This window comes from Salvia hispanica, chromosome 6, assembly GCF_029641045.1.
Source record: "Salvia hispanica isolate PSC_SH4W2 chromosome 6, Shi_PSC_v1, whole genome shotgun sequence".
In the NCBI taxonomy this organism is placed as follows: domain Eukaryota; kingdom Viridiplantae; phylum Streptophyta; class Magnoliopsida; order Lamiales; family Lamiaceae; genus Salvia; species Salvia hispanica.
This window is the reverse complement of record NC_142697.1, coordinates 14,377,840-14,395,995: the sequence shown is the minus strand read 5'-3', so window position 1 is coordinate 14,395,995 and position 18,156 is coordinate 14,377,840. Positions and strand designations below refer to the sequence as shown.

Genomic DNA, 18,156 nt, shown 5'->3' with positions numbered 1-18,156 from the left:
TCATAATAATAAATAATTAAAATAAAATAAAAGAAAAAATAAGAGAAAGAATAATATAGAAGAAAGTCTCTTCCGTATTATTCTCTGTTAATTTACTTTCCCTTCACTTTAACTATTTATTATGATTTTTACAAAACATGTAAAAAAAATGAAAGGGATCAATCTTAACTAGGACGGATGGAATATACTCCCTCCGTCCCACAAAGATTGTCCCATTTTTCCATTTCGGTCCGTCCCACAAAATTTGTCTTATTTCACTTTTTACCATTTTTGGTAGTGGACCTCATATTCTACTAACTTATTTCTACTCACATTTTATTATAAAATTAATATATAAAAGTAGGACTCACGTCTCACTAACTTTTTCAAATCACTTCTCATTATATTTCTTAAAACTCGTATCCGGTCAAAGTGGGACAATCTTTGTGAGATGGAGGGAGTATCATTTACAAACTAGTACTGCTTATATACGATACTTGTTTAAATAACTTAATAATTAGATGCGTTACAGCTTTTATAATTCTTGCATGTATGTGATTAGAAATTGCGTCCTAGCCACAATGAGCGAAACTATTGTAATATTAAAGTGTAAAATGTGAACTTAAGTACTATAGCACGACATTCAAAGCAATTTTTTACAATTAAAAATATTAGATGCATCAAGAAAAAAACACTCCCTCCATCTGTCCCATAAAAGAATAAAGATTTCACACTTTTCTTTTTAATTTGTCACACAAAAAATATCACATTTTTTTTCCTAAAAAAGACTCTCATATTAATATAAATATATCATTTTCTCTCTCCACCTAACACACAAAATAATATCTCCTAAAATCCCGTGTCATTCCCCAAGTATTTCATCTATTATGAAACGGAGGGAGTATAAGCTTTTCGAGAGAATAAGTTCCATCTTTATGTCACAATAGACTTCGTTTATGGATGTTTTTCATAGTCTAGGTGAATATAAAAAAGACATAACATCTTTTTCTTTTTTCTTTTTTTGGATTAGTTTGCCAAAAAACTCAGTACAACAAAAACACATGCCAAAAAGTTGATTCATCTTATCACTGAATAATTGACGTGCACCTTTGCATTATAATTGAATACTCCATGATTTTAGTATCAATTTGGAATTTCGTGGTCACAAAAATCCCAGGCTGATAACAGTTTCCACAAATATAATTCTCACTAAAAATAGCAATATCTGTTTGAGAAAGGGCACCAAAGCTTCATTCAATTATTATCATTTCATATCTTCTCCCTGAACATGTCATCAATTTTGTTTCTCGGCGGGGAATTAGTTATCACTCTAAGTTAAAGAACAGTTAAATTCCAAAATTTGAAATCCTATACAGAAAACTGAAATCTGTTGTTTTCCTCAATTGCTTGGCAATAATTTGCTGCCCTAGTGAATACGCCGTCAACCGCAAATCCAAAAGTATAGAAGCTCATCGGTAGTATGAGGCTAGAATGCAGAGCATGAGCGCCGATGATGCGGTTACAAGCAATTCCTGAATGACCATAAACCAGTGATCTATAATTTTCTCAAGCACAAGCATAAGTTATCATCTATAGTGTAGGTAACGGTAATTATCTTCGGGAAAAAGCATACTCAGCGATGAAAAGTTTCCATCTGGACATACTTGGATTCGAACATGACTATCCTAACTACACGCATTAGCTCCAAGGATCTAATGCATCAGCTATATCCAAGCAAAAACATATGCAGATGATACCAGCCTCACTGTGACTTGAAATTATTGTACGCCATCATGACAGCAAATTATCAACGCTGAGTCTATTGGATAGGTCAAATGACAAATTCCTCACATGCATTTGATCATAGATCGACTGCTCTCTGAAGCCACTTTCAAGTTCAGAATAGAAAATCCATATCCCGCACAATGAATTGAAGATGTGTTCTGATATAGTGCATTTTAAAACACGGGAGTATGGAACTAAGTCTATGTGTCACTATATACTACTACTAAAACATATTAAAAAGTTTTATCATGATATTTTAAGAAGTTCAAAGGAATTCAATCACAGGTACACTTATAAAGATAGGACCGGAGAGGCTATTACCTGGTTGATGTACAAGAAAACAGGTACAAAGCCAGGTGCATATTCGATCACATTCAAAACACCAGTGTAGCCCTGCATATTAATAATAGAGATGCCATACAGTAAAATTTTACTCAGCAACCCACTTAAACAGCATAATACATTATCATAACTTGGATCATTCCACTTACCAGAGAGGCAAAAGCTAACCAGTGAAAGAGATCGAAGCAGCCTTTTACCCATTCTCAACATCCTCCCTTCATCCTCACCACCCTCTTCCTGCACTAAAAACAAGTGTGGAGAGATCACTTATTGAAACTAATACTAGCATTTCCAATTAAGAAATTAGCATTAAATACTGGAAAATCTTTCTTGAAGAAAAAGCAAATAAACATTGAAAAGAATCACCAATTTCTCATCATAACTTACGCTAAATGTCGAAGATGCAGGAGGTTCAACAGTTGCTTTTAACTTCTCAAATATCCGATAGACATGCTGTCTGCAAAATGAACAAGGCAGGTGATCTATGTTATTCACGCTTTACAAAGGAACAGAAATATCCATGGCATTTCCAATGCATGAGTATGGACCTATATGTTGCACATCAGTACTGCAACTTACAGTGTAGGTTTTTATTAATCCAATGAAATGAAAATCCTAATGGCAGATGTTAAGAGTTCTTATTAAACAACCATATTTTTGTTAGCCCAGGAGCTAATGTCTCTACAAGCTTAGATGGCAATTCTGCAGAAAAGTTATAAGCAAAATGAGATGCCTGAGTTGGTTCATAATAATGCATATATGCTGACAACTGGATTCTGTCAGATTGTTACTCCTCACGATATAATTTTGAGTTATAACTTTATTGAACTTAACACCTTCATATCTGGAGCAGTGCCCAAGTCATAATTATTGAGTCATTGACCACACTTCCGACTTCCCTACATGATATATCTTCAAATAGTATCTTAACTCTTAAGCATGCTAGGATTTATTAAGACTTGAAATTGCATCTCTAAAAATGACAACCGACATCTTCTCATTAATCTACTTTTAGTCGAATACTTCCCCCAAAAAAAAACAGTGATAACACCAAGGGGAAATGTGAGTTGAAATAATTTTGTACATACAACGACAGTTCATATTGCCATGTTGATTTGAATATCTTAGGCCTCAGATTTGGTAAACCTGAATAATGTACAGTATAAGATCTTCACCACAAAGGCAGAGGTATCAGGAGTATCAAGAGTAGCACAAAACTGATTCATTCAATGGCATGAAATGCAAATAGATGATCTACAGAAATCTGGACACAGGTTTCAGGATCCATCATACACATGTGGACTGACATGAAGTTTCGAATACCTGAAATTTGATCAGATGACCAATGCGCTGCTGATAATCCGTAGCACATAGGTCATCAGAGTAGCTGCTGCTCATAAGGATGATGAAGATTTAGCGACAGCAAAAGAACTAACTTCATGGAATCATAACAACATTAATTCCCATAAGTTTTGTCTGGAAATTAATGGAAATACACACCTTGGTCCCCATGGAATGACTGGTAGCTTATCTGCATACTTTATATCTTTCAAAACCTGAGGTTCAAATGAATAGAAGAATGAGGATAACATACAGATGCATTTTCATAGGACCAATTCTACATGTTTCAGTGAGCTGGACTGAAAAATGGGTACATGCTATTTTCTCTACCACCATAAACACACTTAATGATGAAAGATTAGCTTATTGTTATCAGGTACAATGGAAGCACATTCGTTTTGTAAGTTAGTCACTCAGCTCAAAACAAAGATCACTCTCTTGAAATTGATAAAGTCTGATTTTTTTTAATGAGAAAATGAAGAAAAAAGTAGGAGAATCTTCGTTATTGTGTCAGTCAAATGATCAAATGATTATACTACAAGGAGGATCAGAAAAAAGATACTACTATATCATGGCAGTCAAACTCAAAAACAACGAGAAACATTGTTGGCGGATGAAGCTTGATGTAAGAAAGCAAAGTACAATAAATTAATCAGCAAACAGTAACTATCAACAAAATACTCGTAAAAATTTAAGAGAAAACTTGAGTGTAATCTGTAAATTTCTCGATCTCTAGGCTTTCTTGGATTGCTCCACATTTTCAATCCAATGGAAGGGAAAAATCACTACTTCAGCAGTTCACTTATTAAAACTTTTGTGCTTCCTTCGATATTGTTAGAAATTACAACCTTCAGTTATTGACCAAAGCATTGATGAAGCCAACCCAGTACATTCAACTCAATGATGAAAATAGGAACAGAGAACCCATACATACCTTAAATGAACCAAATGTTTCACCATCATACGCTTTTTCCAGCTACAAATAGGACATGTAACAGCGATAAAAATACCAAATAATGCCTAGCAGAGAAACACACACATCCAATATTCACTAAAGAACGTAACTAGTCATACTTGAGCTGCTGCAGCTTCATCACTCCTCCTCTCGGCATCCTTGCGCTTTTTCGAGTAAGCTGCCTTGATGAGTTCGATTACACAAACTCATAGCTTTTATTTGAGGCGCAGAATCGAACATCATTTTCAGAAATAACAGTAAAATCTCAGAAAAATAAATCTACTACTACTGCTACAAATCACCTCATATGGGTTTACATACCCTGCTTGAACCAGAACTTCCGGCGGCAGAAAATGCCGCGCAGATCAATCTTTTGCCGCTTCGTTGCTGCAATGTGGAAAACCTGAAGAATCAAAAACCGCGAATTTCATATTGAAAAGTAGAAGAAATAAGAAGAAAAATTTAATAAGCATCACCTAAGAAATGTAGAAGCGAACATGATTTCAATATATGATTAGCGGGCAGAAATTTAGGGGTGTGTTGGTATTTGATTAAGGACAGGGCCATTGATTTCAGTGGAAACAACAACAATTAATAGATCATGAATTATCTAGTTGGGGTCTTGGCAGTGATGAATACATACATATATATATTTCTGCAATTGTAGACCAGAAAACGTTAAGTTCGCGTGGCCTAATGGATAAGGCGCTCGCCTCCGGAGCGGGAGATTGTGGGTTCGAGTCCCATCGTGAACGGGTTTCGTTTTCTAGAAAATATTTCCGTTTTTGTTCAACGCTTATATGGCGATGTGAGTCGTCGTGGGATGGCGTTTTTATCTTTCAATAATGTATACGACACTTTTAACTTTATGCAATATTATTATGCATTGGAATTTGGAAGGTATGGATCAATAATAACGTCATGAAAATGAGTAAGTGATAATGTATCATATGATATGAATATGATGAACAATGAGGAGAGAGAGTGAGATGGATCAGAGCGAGAGTTGTAGGAAATTCTCAAGTTGACGTGAACACCTACAGAGTTTTCAGCAACAATGCATTGTTCATCATAATCAATACACATTAGTAAATTAGAGTGATTTCAAATCGTAAGATTTCCCAAAATTTCCTCAGATCTTCATCACGAGTTCTCAAGAATATGATGTTGAGTACGTGGAGATTAGGGTTTATTTGTTGGATATTAACTGTATCAATATTGATTGGAATTGATGGAGCATTAGGGTCAGAAGAAGCATACGTCACGCTTCTCTACGGTGATGAATTCCTGCTCGGCATCCGAGTTTTGGGGAAGTCAATTCGGGACTCGGGTTCCACAAAAGATATGGTTGCGTTGGTCTCTGACGGAGTTTCCGATTATACTAAACAGCTGCTTCAGGTGTTTGTTTCTGAGCTAGATTATGCGATTCTTTTTCTGGGTGACTTGGAGGAAGGTTTATGTCTTCTGTATGATCGAGTTTTTTTCTTTCAGTTCGTAATTGCCTAACTGTCTTTAGTTTGATTATGGTGGATTCGAATTTGATCATGAATCAGCTTGGTTCAAACATGAACTTCCTTTCTTTCCCGTTAAACAAAACCAAGAATATTTATATTGAGTCTCTACTGCATTGGGGATTATATCAAGTTTCTTGTTTTAGTGCTGAGATACTTCTCTGGAGACTGCAAGAGGGGCAGACAGCTTCGTACTCGGTCATTATGTCTGATAATTATATATGGCGAAGAGCATGATTGGGACGATGGTTTTTGTTATTTTCTGAGCGTGTCCTGCATTTTGTTGAGATGATGGCTACCTAGCATGATGTTGACGAACGAATATTCTTCTGTAACCTTTTCTTACTCTGGATAATCTCATGTGTGATTATTTTTCAATCATGCAGGCAGATGGTTGGATTGTGAAAACAATTAGTTTACTGGAAAATCCCAATCAAATACGCCCAACGAGGTTTTGGGGTGTCTATACGAAGCTTAAAATATTTGACATGACTGACTACAAAAAAGGTGATGTTTCTATCTAGCAAGATTGAGTTGAAATACAGTTTGTTGGTGCAGAAATCTGATGCAGTTGTTGTTCATCCCGTACATTTTTCTTTTTACATCTTGGCAGTGGTGTATCTTGATGCTGACACAATTGTAGTGAAGAACATTGAAGATCTTTTCAAGTGTCAAAAGTTTTGTGCCAACTTAAAGCATTCAGAAAGGTTGAATTCTGGAGTGATGGTGGTTGAACCATCAGAAAAAGTATTCAAGGATATGTCCAGCAAAATAAATACAATGTATTCTTACACTGGAGGTATGAGTAAATTATTTTACATGCTTAATAGTATATTAGTAGTACATGATTTGCTCATGCTGTTTCCTGAAGAAGGGGGTCTTCCGAGTTTGTTTCTAGCGTTTCTGTGGTATGTTAGGTTGATCTTTATTCTTCCCCATTATTCAAATGGAACATAATATGGCAGGTTATGATTTTAAGTTATCTTTGTGCATCCATATGAAAGATGTTGAACATAATCATATACTCCAGAATCTAGATGGATTACTCTATTGATTAAGAACTTAAGATGACACTTTTTTCTGTGTTTGGTTTGAGGGTAATGTTCAACTTCTATATTTCCTGCCAATCTTTCTCATCTTTTACTGTGCAGTTGACCAAGGATTTCTGAACTCATATTTCCCGGACTTTGCCAATGCACGCCTTTTTGACCCTCAGGCATCTCCGGAGGAATTGAAGTCTAGACCCATACGTAAAATGGAGAGACTTTCTACTATATACAACGCAGATGTTGGTCTTTACATGCTCGCTAACAAGGTATCATTCTATACCTCTAATATGATTCATCTTATGTTTCATTGCTTCTATGTAGCTAACCATATGCTTATTGCCGAAAAAGTATGATTCTTTACCTCTCTCTCTCTCTCTCTCTCTCTCTCTAAATGTCTAAAACAGGGTTTAGTAACTTACAAATACTATAACTGCTTATAACACTACCTGATGTTTGAGTCCTTGCTTGAGGAGGGGCGACTACCTCTAAGTCATAGATCTTGCCTGCTTTCTTAAGCATCTTTATATGTGTGTTTAAGTATTACTTTTCCATTTTCTCTTTGGGACTTCCTAACGAACGGATGTCCCCTGTGTTAAAGGGGAAGGTCTCGGGTGCATTACCCATTGCTGTCCCCTCCCCCCAACTCAAAGAAAGTATGACTTCTCTGTTTTCTGATGGGTGGATTGAGAGTTTATCCCATGTTTATATATTTCTGCTGATGCTATAAAATTTTAAAAAATACGAAGATGGCTAGTTATTTAAAAGCAATGATTCTGCAGTATCTGTACTATATTACAATCCCTTACGTCCTTTGGATTTGTGTCTATTATACATTAAGAAAATGCAGGTTGGTGGTCATAATCTTTTTAAGTTTTTGATGATGGATAGCGGATAGAGGTTATTTTGCGTAAGCAAATTTTTTTATTTATTCTTTGTGACAGTTTTGAATTCCATATATTGTTAGATATAGTATTGGACATTTGCAATCTGAGGACAGTTAACAACTATGCATATTTGGACAAGAAATACTGAGGGGACACTACAAGTGTATACCTGAGGAATAGAATAATCTATGAATTTCTTTAATTAAGAGCAGTTATATATGAATTGCATGCATGGTTGGGTTGAAGATGTTTTTTCGCACAAATTGTAGATATTAAACCCAGCTAGCTCCACTAAATCAGAGTGGGGCAATGTTAAGGCAGAAATGATAAAATGTTGTCTGGTTTCCTTGCCCTTCTTTCTTTCTTTTTGTATTTTTCAACCACTACATTTCTTTTATGATGGCAAAATCAGTATATCTATATTTTCTGGAGTTCTACATGTTTATACCAGAGAAGACAAAATGTGGAACATATAATTAGGCTGGATTATGTTTTTCAATTATATGAACATGGCTTATGTAGAAGGAATGCTCTGTTGAAGAATGCCTCGTAAGTTTTGTGAAGACTATGATAGTTTTCATATTTTAACACGTGCTCCTCTTTCCAGTGGATGGTTGATGAGAAAGAACTCCGTGTTATTCATTACACACTTGGACCTCTTAAACCTTGGGACTGGTGGACTCATTGGCTTGTTAAACCTGTTGATGTCTGGCAGGTACTGATTATGTTTCCAATTCAGTACATCATAAACGGTCATATATGCTTTTAGTGCTGGCTGTCCTTGATGTTATATCTGCTCTTTTAGTAATCAGTGACGAGATATTTTTTGTTGATAATACAGAATGCTCGAATAGAGCTTGAAGAAACTCTTCCCGGAACTGGAGGGGGTCAAAATCCAAATGTAGATCTTTTAGTCAAATTTCTTATTCTGCTTCCATTTGCGTTCTTTGTTTTCTGTTATTGTCACTCATCCTTACAGGTTAGCAACTGTGGTTTTTCCTTTCTACGGATCTTCTTTATCAGATTCACTAGGGCTGACATTTTAAGTTTGTAACTTTACTGCAGACACGACCGCTGATTGATCATATCAGACACCTATATTATAACTTCAGATCTGGAGGAGTACTTGGTTACCCTTCTGTAACTACCTCCACCATCAGCTCAAACCAACAGGTACGCTGCGCTCACCACCTGTTTTAGTAAATAATAATTGCTGGTGAATGAAATGTTTATTGATCATATTTCCCCATCAAACATAGTTGACACTTTGACATTCATATTCTCCTTTATACAAATAAAAATACATAGAGGAATACATATAGAACTCATTATATTAAGCCATATGATCAAGCTGCCGGTCATGTGTTTCAGCTTAGATCTAATTCAGGTGTATGCTTTTAAGCATGGTATTCAGCCCTATAACTTTGAATGATCCGATATATTTACTATGATAATGTATGGAAACACAGTTTCCAAACGCAGCTTTGGGCAAACTTCCTACTTTTCTGGGTGCAATATCGGTGGTTGTTTGCTTTATGGCCACTCTAGTCTCCCTTGCACTTTCATTTTCAATTGTGCCTCGACAAGTTATGCCATGGACTGGTTTGCTCCTTGTGTATGAATGGACATTCACAGTATTCTTCTTATCGTTCGGAAGCTATCTTTACATAATCCATCAATGGGGAATATACGTGGCCCATCAATCATCTTTCCTCTCACATCCCGAATCTTCAGAATATGATTCTGGAAAAGGTATATTTTACTTTAGGAATATTTCATAGTCGATCATGTTTGCGTCTTGCATCTTCGGATCATAAAAATTTATTGATGTTTGTTTCTTAAAAGGTCATGTGCGACAATTGTCACCTTGCGATGTTGCTACTTGGTATTATGGGTTAGGGATGACATCTTTTGCCCTGGCAATTCCTCTGTTACCTTGTTTCCTTGGAATTACTGCTCTATTTTTGAGGTATTATATGGTCTCCCCTCGCATCTTCTAATATCTTTGCAATAGATCAAGTCATTTTCACTATGCAAGCCAAATAAGTTGTGGAGGAAAAAAATCTCCTTTCACCTTATTTCAAACTAGTGTTTGTTTGGGCTATTATGTTTACAATAAATGGAAGGGCAAAATGACAGGCGATAATCTTATCTCACAATATTGAAAAAAATGAGTATATTTTTTGGAATTTATTGATAAAAAATATAGATCAATGTGTATACTTGGGGATGGACTATCGAGGGAGCAGTCAGAGTAGTTGTAAGGTACATTAGTAAAGATGGTTGAAACAGCTTTTTTTTTCGTTTTGGATGAGTTATGCAATTGATAATTTAATAAATGTGGTAAGTGGGATATTGCCTTAGGCTATATACACCTTAAAGCTTATAGAAAGATATGCATAACCAGTTCATATTTTGTGGAAATGTTGATTGAATGGACACTCTCGATCCTACCTGATCCTGATGCCATGAATTGTAGTTTTTGTTTCCTTCTATTCACAAGAATAATTGGTTTGCACGAATTGAGTTATTGTCAAAAGATGCAATTAATTAGTAGTAATTTATGAACAACTCATCCCTGATAGAGTAGCCAAACTAGGAGTTGTGGACAATTTGAGACTGAAGCTACTATTGCATGCTTGCCAAATGCCGAGTGAAGGGTGTCCTGATTTTGTAATACAGGTTAGGTTTGATGGTAGCAGTAGGCATTGTGTTGGCATCGGTTATGACATGTGCTTCACAACACCTTTCAATGAGAGCATTTCTGAGAGGCATTGAAGACAGGGGGAGGGGGGAATCACCCAGCACCACCCTCTATTTTTGTGACATCTGCTAGTCTGCACTGCACCACCCATTTTTGTTGTAAGCTAATTAGCTAGTCTCTTCTTCATCTCTTTTTTTTGTAGTTACGAGTTTTATTCTTTGTAATTTATGGCTAAAACATTCTTTCAGTTTCATTTTGCACCACCTAATTAATTATTGAAATATTTATGTGTTTTGCAGTTTTTGGTTTCTGGATTACTGTATATTATTTTGTTTTGTCACCCACACCACCGCTAGACCGTGTCCGGTTCCCTTCAAGCTCAGTTGGGATTCTTTTTATTTCAACTTGTATTTTTACTTTTTTATGATGTTTTTTGTCTTACAGCAGTTATACACAAAGAAATCATGTTATTTCATAATTAACTTATTTCAAAAATTTATTCATAATTAACTTATTTCAAAATTTATTCATAATTAATCATTTCAACTTTTCTTTTAGCTATTTTTTGTGATGCTTTTTTTTATCTGTAACTTTTATGCACAAAAAATTTCTTGCTACTACTTAATTACTTAACTTATTTTTTTAAAAAAATTATAATTAATACTAAATATTACATATCTCTGATTTCTATATAATTTAATTTATTTCATAATTTGGAACTTTCAGCTACGCAGACATAATGTCTTACATCTGTTACCTAAGAGAATGGAACCCTTAATAACCTTTAACATCAAAATACTGCGGCAACCACTGACATTATACGAAACGTGCATGTCACAAAAGTTAACAATATATTTATAATGACCATACAAATTTCTTTATACTCCTTCCGTATGCGGATAGGAGTCTCGTTTTTTCATTTTAGTCCGTTCACGAATAGGAGTCCTGGTTCACTTTTACCATAAATGATAATGTGATTCCACCTTCCACCTTCTATCAAATTTGGATTTCGTTAGATTTTTTTATAAAATTATACGAAGTAGCTATTTAATTTGATACAATTTTTTATATGAAAAATTATTTTTAAATCAAGAAAGTTATGTGGATTTGTTACTTATGTTATAAGGAATAACATAATACTCCATCCGTCTCCGATTAAGAGTCACACTTTATTTTTACTATAAATAGTAAGTAAGTCTCACATTCCACTAACTCAATTCACTCACATTTTATTATAAAACCAATATAAAAAAATAAATCTCATATTCCACTAACTTTTACAACCAGCTTTTCTTTACATTTCTTAAAACTTGTGTCCGGTCAAAGTGTGACTCTTAATCGGGGACGGAGGGAGTACTACCTAAATGCGAATAGGAATCTCATTTCTTTTTGACACAAAGGCGGAAAATGTTAAGAAAATGGACAGAAAAAAAATTAGTGGAATATTGTTTCTGCTAAAATTATTATTTAAGCAAAAATATTGAACAAGATAAACAAATCTTATTAGTGATTTAGAAACAAATCCTAATCTTCAACAATCTGGCCACAATCCTGAATCAAAACAGTAGAGGAGGGCGTTCCGGCATCGGAGCCAACCTTCTCCATCTTCTTGACTACGTCGTAACCATCGACAACTTCCCCAAAGACGACGTGTTTCCCGTCGAGCCACGAGGTAATCGCGGTGGTGATGAAGAACTGAGAGCCATTGGTGTTTTTACCAGAATTTGCCATGGACAAGAGGCCTGGCTTCTTGTGCTTCAGAGTGAAATTCTCATCGGCAAACTTGGCTCCATAAATGGATTCTCCGCCAGTACCGTTGCCGCGAGTGAAGTCACCGCCTTGACACATGAAATTAGGGATGATGCGATGGAACGTAGATCCTTTGAAATGCAGTGGCTTCCCGGAAGATCCTATTCCTTTCTCGCCGGTGCACAGAGCTCGGAAATTCTCCGCGGTTTTCGGAGTGGTGTCGGCAAAGAGCTCCATCACAACGCGCCCAGCTTTCGCTCTCCCGATCAATATGTCGAAGAAAACCCTTGGATTCTTCATTCTGCTCTGGAAACATACATTTTCCAAATCAATTGGTTGCTTCAGGAATTTGAATACAGCTAATTATACGATACCATAACTAATCATATACAGCAACACAACACATCAGACATTTAGTATAATAAAAACCTCGGCCGCTTCCCTCAATCAGTTGCATTCTTCTCTAGAATGCAGATATAATGATAGATCGTGTATGTCCGGTAAAAGATCCTCCAGGTGAAGCGATACAAATCAAGAGGATATACAATTTATGGACAAATTTTAATGTCGCACAATTTTTGAGCTCCATAGGCTGTCAATTTACACCCATGAAGCCTTCGATCTGTGCTTCTGTCTCTCAACTTAGCATAGAAGAAGAAGTAAGGAATTACCTTGGTGTAAGCTGCGAGAAGAATAGGAAGGAATGCTTGGATAAGTGAAGACTAAAGTGTGATATAAATAAACGGAAGAGGAGACTGCAATAGTTCGATGAGATTGGGTTTAGGGTTTTAGAAATTCTACTTCACAAAATTGGCCTTAAGCTTTATTTTATTTTCAAATCGCCCCTTGAGTTCTTTCAAAGTGAATAATTCCGGATCATATTTTCAGTTAATTACAATTCTTTCAACCTGCCTACTCCTTTAAACTAGCCATCTTAATTTTTGCGAATTTAAAGCTTTTTTTCTCAAACTAGATGAAAATATGGAAAATGTTCTAGGTCTGGGAGACTTTTTTTAACTTTCAAATATGGGAAACACAAATACTAAAACTTAAGTAATCTTTAACAAATTAATCAAGATGTCACTCAAAATTCCTTCAATTGCTCAAATGGTTAAAGGTGATGGTCTTAGGTTCATATAAATTGTGTAATGTTCTTCAAAAACAAATAACACAAATTCGGATAAATTATGTTCAAGATGTTACGTTCTTTTAATTTCAGTAACGCATCTTCATTATGTGTCTTCATTAGAATCGTGAATATACTTACAAAACAAATAACACAAAAATAAAGTTGATGGACATGAACCTAAGTACTCTCTTTATCCCACTAATGACCCACTTTCTTTCTTTAGTTTATTCCAACTAAAATGATTCATTACTAAAATGAAAACACTTTTATCTCTACTTTATTGTCTCTCTCTTGCTTTACTCTCTTCACATAACATACAAAATAAAGTTACATAAAATCCCGTGCCGCTCAAGGAAGAGGTCATCTTCCTTGGGACTGAACGAGTACAAGATCTTAGTGTCATTTCAGGTGATGCGTCTTCAAAGACGTGAAATTAAAAGCAATGCATCATAATAATATTCCCGTCCTTCCCGCGGCATATAACAATTGCATTCATGAATACTCTATACTCAAACTACTTCTTGTCAATTTCGGATACAGGTGGCAACGACATCAACCTAGCCACTGTTGACATTTCCGGTCTCCATTGCCTCCGACAGAACGCCGGATGCTGATCTTCTCGCCTGCGTACTTTTGCTGGAGCCACTTGAAAGCATTCACATCCAGTTTCCCGGATACAGACTTCCCTTGCTTCATGCGCATTTGAAGCTCCTTGATCGAGCCCCAGAGTTTCTTAATCGCATCCCTTTGCCTAGTGGTGAATCTAGAAATATTATCAAAAGCGTGCTTTGCCAGGATGTCGATGGCTGTTTGGCACCTAAAAGAGAATACGAAATTCACATCAAGCAAAAGTTATTACATGTATTACAGAGTGTGATCACAAATCTTACCATGGTGTTTTGTATCTCTTTGCAGCACTCTCTAAACACAGAAGCAATGCTTGTCTCTGCAATTTGAGGAATCTCCCCTTCTCGTCGTCTTCTTTTCTACTATTGGACGATGGCTCTTTTTTCCCATTTAATTTTTCTTCTTTGGCGGGTGTATTAGATATAAGGGCATCCAGTCCGAATGGATCGGGCTCTTCCTCTACATGACCTCCATTTCTTAGCTGTGCGTCTGTATTCACCTCCTCAGCTTCTTCCATATCATCTTCTTAGGTTGCAACTGGAAGAGCAGATATGGCTTTTTTTTATTCACCCAGTTGCCTTTGAGAACTGAAATATAAAACTGAAATAACTGAGCAAAAATAATTATAATGCTATTTTAACCATCAAAATCTGGAATAAATGAGCATGGCAACAAAAACTCATCATATACAAGAGCAATTTAGTAGCCTAGTACTTAAACTAGGAACATTTAATCATGTGTCCATCCTAAAGCAACTCTTAGACATGGGAGGATGAAAAATCTTGAAATATGAAACCAATCAGGCTCGAACAGTTCAACTAATGTGAAATGTGATAGGATCCCAAACATTGTCTGAAAGAGGAAAAAAGATTGGCTGAAACTAAAAAAGGAAAAAAGATCCCAAACATTGTTAGGATTATTTGAACTTTTGTAATATGTGCATGTTTCGTAAAGTTGCTCAACCACTTTATTACTGGTGTTGGTCACTACTCACTAGTTAGAATCTCTCTGGATCAATTGTTCGATCTCTTTTTCATCCCTATGTTGCCGTGGTTGTTGGAATCTCCTTGGACTTTCTGGCTATACTCCTACTCGGATATGCCTGGTCTATCTTTTGTATCTTTTTCCTTTTATTTATTTTATCACAGTTATCTACCACAAAAAATAAGATCTCAACTTAAACAATGTGAGCACGTGAATACTATGTATCTAGCATATGTGGGGTAGAACACAGTTTCGATGAACTCACAAGAACAAAAAGGTACTTTCCTCAATTGTAGTCAAGTCAGGCTTATCATCTCACAAAGTGTGGCAACATCAAGAATATTATACTTACTGAGCCAGTATGGAGATGTTATAAACTATAATTTGTATACGCATATTGCAAGATAACATGATGGCATTCAATATGATTGTTATCTAATTGCTGATTCGGGATTGGTTTCCAAGTGAAAGTAAAGTTTCAGAAGCACTCAAGGATTGAAGCGCAGCATAGTTGGTAAGACGCTTCCCCTCCATTCAATAGGTCGGGGAACCATTATTGATCATCATTTAAAAGTAACTTTCAGAAGTACTAGGAATTCACAATACAAGACCCAAGTGAAAGTAAGCTTTCAAAAGCACTCGAGGATTGGAAGCAGCTTAGTTGGTAAGACTCTTACCCTCCATTCAATAGGTCGGGGAACCATTTTTGATCATCATTAAAAATGTACTAGGAATTCACAATACTAAACCCAAGCTGTTACAAATAAAGATGTATGTGGTGATGATATGCATCGATCATCTTGAATTAGTGGGATAGCAGTTACCTAATCATGGAAAGTGGCAGTTACAAGATCATGGAGAAGTGGGCAAGGGTTATTCCATCAACATCAGTTACATGCTAATATGATAATAAATATTATGTAGTACTATTATCATTATATTCTCTTCAGGAATCTCAGATATGAGGGCCTATATATTGGTTCTGTGGGATTAGTTTAGATATCAGATTTGAAGTATTCAGTTTAGATTAAGGATAGTAATTTTACCGTAGAGCCTCGTTAGAGGATTGTCGTAGTTCATTTTAGTTTATATTTCTATTTCACTTTTCATGGCTGTTGTGTGATATGCTACTTATGCCGACATATTATCGAAATTACAAAATCTACCTGCCTTTCGCTCCGTATCAGGTGATGTCATGAAGGTGTTACTGCAAGCAACTGAATTTAGTGTTTTGATGCCATCTGAAGGCAATCCACTACTTAGTACGTCCAGTCTACAACAAACAAATCCTGAATGTTTACCTCCAACAGACACAGGCTAATCCACTATGAGATATAATCTGAAATGGGAGTAAACAAGCAGAATCTTCTATTGGCTGATATTTTCTATTGGCTACATTGTTAATTCAGAAGATTAACTGACAGCAAATCATGACATATAATGTAAAACACAGACATCTAAGTAACAAGAGTGTAAAAGGCATAAATTTATATAATTACCACAAAACTGTCATCAGTGAACAGATCATTTGCCCAAACAGCCCTGATTGTCCTGCAGCCAATAGATTTTGTTGCTTCTTGGTAAGGCACTGCAAGATGTAGATACAAAATAATTTACAATGTGATCTTCAATAAAAGGTAGAGGTATATGATTGGTCAGAGACAAGTCGAATGCTTACATCAACTACACCCTGAGCAGCTGAAAATAATGCATGATAATCAGCACGTAAAGAGGGCTCATTGCAACTAGATAAGGGGGTCATCGCTGCTTCAAGTACCACAAAGAAATACTCACTGGTCGATTCCTTGATACTACCAGCCTCAATCAACTGTATAGCAAGCTTTGATGCCTTGTTGAACTTTGAAGGATTCTTTATGTGTGAAGCTATCTTCTGCATAGCTTCAATTACTTGTTTTTCTGAGGCATCTGTTGTTGTCTTGAACCTCAACCGTTTTCCAGGAGCAGCTGCATTTTCTATAAAGAAAAAAGTGCATTTAGGAGCAAATTGAAGATTGGTCAGATGATGAATCTCCACAGTGGTTCACTTTGATAACATGCCAATGGAATAAATATTACTACTCCATACTGTTGAACTGATCAAGGTTTAAGCAATAAATTTTAATTTTATGACTCAAAAATATCCAAGAAAGAGTGGGGGTATAATATAACCATTTAAGCTTAATCCTAGTTTCTACAATAATCTCAAATAGCATGACAAAATCAATAGATTTAAACTCCTTCCACTCAAAAACGTTGACTATAATATGCATAATCACCTTCAAAAGGAATCCACTCAATGGAACATGATGAAATCCTCAAAAGAATCCTGAAACCACAAACCATCACCTAACTTTCAATAACACCAAATATTATCCACACAAATTAAATAAAGTAACTCCAAATATTGGATAGAAAATGAAAGAAAACCCATAAAACCCACAACAATAATACACATAAATGCTCAATCTTTAAACAGCAGTAACTAAAAAAAATTGATCACGAGAAGTACCTTCAGAGTGTGGCTTGGGCCGTTTGAGAGCGCTCTTTAGCGCCGGAGTAGGAAGAGTCGGCGGCGGTGGGGGTTGGGGATTAGATTTTAGAGCAGCGTTAGTCGGAGAATGTGCGATTTGTTGAGATTGTGGCGCACTTGGGGGCGGCAAATAATGGAAAAGATCCCCATCCATTCTTGTGCCTGTGCATTATTCACAATGCTTGTTCCTGAAAATTATACTAGTAATTGTATCACCAATTTAAATTATGTATTCCTACTTCATTAGCAAGAATAAACATGAGAAATTTCTTTAATTAAGCATTTAAGCTAATGGAAGTATTATTTGTTCGATAAATTTTTAATATTCGTTTGCGTGATTTATAATTTATGACATTATGAAAAAAGAATATACTAATGTTAGATAAAAAAAAATCACCACATCCTCATTATCAAAAAGCACTACTAAATTAATAATTATCATTTTTTCTAATACAAACTATTTCTCTCTTCCGTTAAAAAAAAATACAAACGACAATAAATTAGAGACAACTCCCTTTTCTATAAGTGAAAAAAAATACACACAAGAATTTAGAATTTGGTAGGTGCTCTCAATCTCAACATCTCTC

General features: G+C 35.7%; 2 protein-coding genes, 1 non-coding gene and 3 pseudogenes across 8 annotated transcripts; 2 read left to right on the top strand and 4 right to left on the bottom strand.

Annotated features, from left to right (window-relative positions):
- Positions 1-1,167: 1,167 nt before the first annotated feature.
- Positions 1,168-2,628, bottom strand: LOC148923259 (protein CHLOROPLAST J-LIKE DOMAIN 1, chloroplastic-like; annotated as a pseudogene). Its single transcript, XR_016132870.1, has 5 exons — positions 2,609-2,628; positions 2,494-2,563; positions 2,256-2,343; positions 2,086-2,157; positions 1,168-1,511 (listed from the first exon to the last, which is right to left on the bottom strand). The product of XR_016132870.1 is annotated as a protein CHLOROPLAST J-LIKE DOMAIN 1, chloroplastic-like (transcript).
- LOC125204948 (protein CHLOROPLAST J-LIKE DOMAIN 1, chloroplastic-like) lies at positions 2,570-5,005 on the bottom strand (annotated as a pseudogene). Its single transcript, XR_016132541.1, has 6 exons — positions 4,879-5,005; positions 4,686-4,805; positions 4,522-4,607; positions 4,382-4,423; positions 3,607-3,662; positions 2,570-3,252 (listed from the first exon to the last, which is right to left on the bottom strand). The product of XR_016132541.1 is annotated as a protein CHLOROPLAST J-LIKE DOMAIN 1, chloroplastic-like (transcript).
- A 79-nt stretch (positions 5,006-5,084) lies between these two features.
- TRNAR-CCG (transfer RNA arginine (anticodon CCG)) lies at positions 5,085-5,157 on the top strand. The gene has a single exon. It is a non-coding gene; the product is annotated as a tRNA-Arg (tRNA).
- Positions 5,158-5,343: 186 nt separating this feature from the next.
- Positions 5,344-10,991, top strand: LOC125207781 (inositol phosphorylceramide glucuronosyltransferase 1-like). 2 transcript variants are annotated; one of them, XM_089060309.1, is made up of 11 exons: positions 5,344-5,800; positions 6,300-6,420; positions 6,527-6,712; positions 7,065-7,228; positions 8,454-8,561; positions 8,688-8,825; positions 8,912-9,019; positions 9,316-9,598; positions 9,692-9,815; positions 10,529-10,708; positions 10,850-10,991. In XM_089060309.1, the coding sequence occupies exons 1-10, from the start codon at positions 5,564-5,566 to the stop codon at positions 10,680-10,682; spliced, it is 1,623 nt and encodes a 540-aa protein (XP_088916435.1). In that variant the 5' UTR covers positions 5,344-5,563; the 3' UTR covers positions 10,683-10,708; positions 10,850-10,991. The 2 variants fall into 2 exon arrangements, with proteins under 2 accessions (XP_088916435.1, XP_047963213.2); XM_048107256.2 differs by lacking the exon at positions 10,850-10,991 and having other exon boundaries at positions 10,529-10,848.
- A 993-nt stretch (positions 10,992-11,984) lies between these two features.
- On the bottom strand, positions 11,985-13,102 carry LOC125203936 (peptidyl-prolyl cis-trans isomerase CYP19-3-like). Of its 2 annotated transcripts, none has more exons than XM_048102454.2 (2): positions 12,971-13,102; positions 11,985-12,605 (listed from the first exon to the last, which is right to left on the bottom strand). In XM_048102454.2, the coding sequence occupies exon 2, from the start codon at positions 12,597-12,599 to the stop codon at positions 12,075-12,077; it is 525 nt and encodes a 174-aa protein (XP_047958411.1). In that variant the 5' UTR covers positions 12,600-12,605; positions 12,971-13,102; the 3' UTR covers positions 11,985-12,074. The 2 variants fall into 2 exon arrangements, with proteins under 2 accessions (XP_047958411.1, XP_047958412.1); XM_048102455.2 differs by having other exon boundaries at positions 11,985-12,600; positions 12,971-13,072.
- Positions 13,103-13,856: 754 nt separating this feature from the next.
- On the bottom strand, positions 13,857-17,774 carry LOC125204638 (uncharacterized; annotated as a pseudogene). The gene is made up of 5 exons (XR_016132499.1): positions 17,549-17,774; positions 16,718-17,013; positions 16,539-16,627; positions 14,319-14,642; positions 13,857-14,245 (listed from the first exon to the last, which is right to left on the bottom strand). The product of XR_016132499.1 is annotated as an uncharacterized LOC125204638 (transcript).
- Between the last annotated feature and the right edge of the window lie 382 nt (positions 17,775-18,156).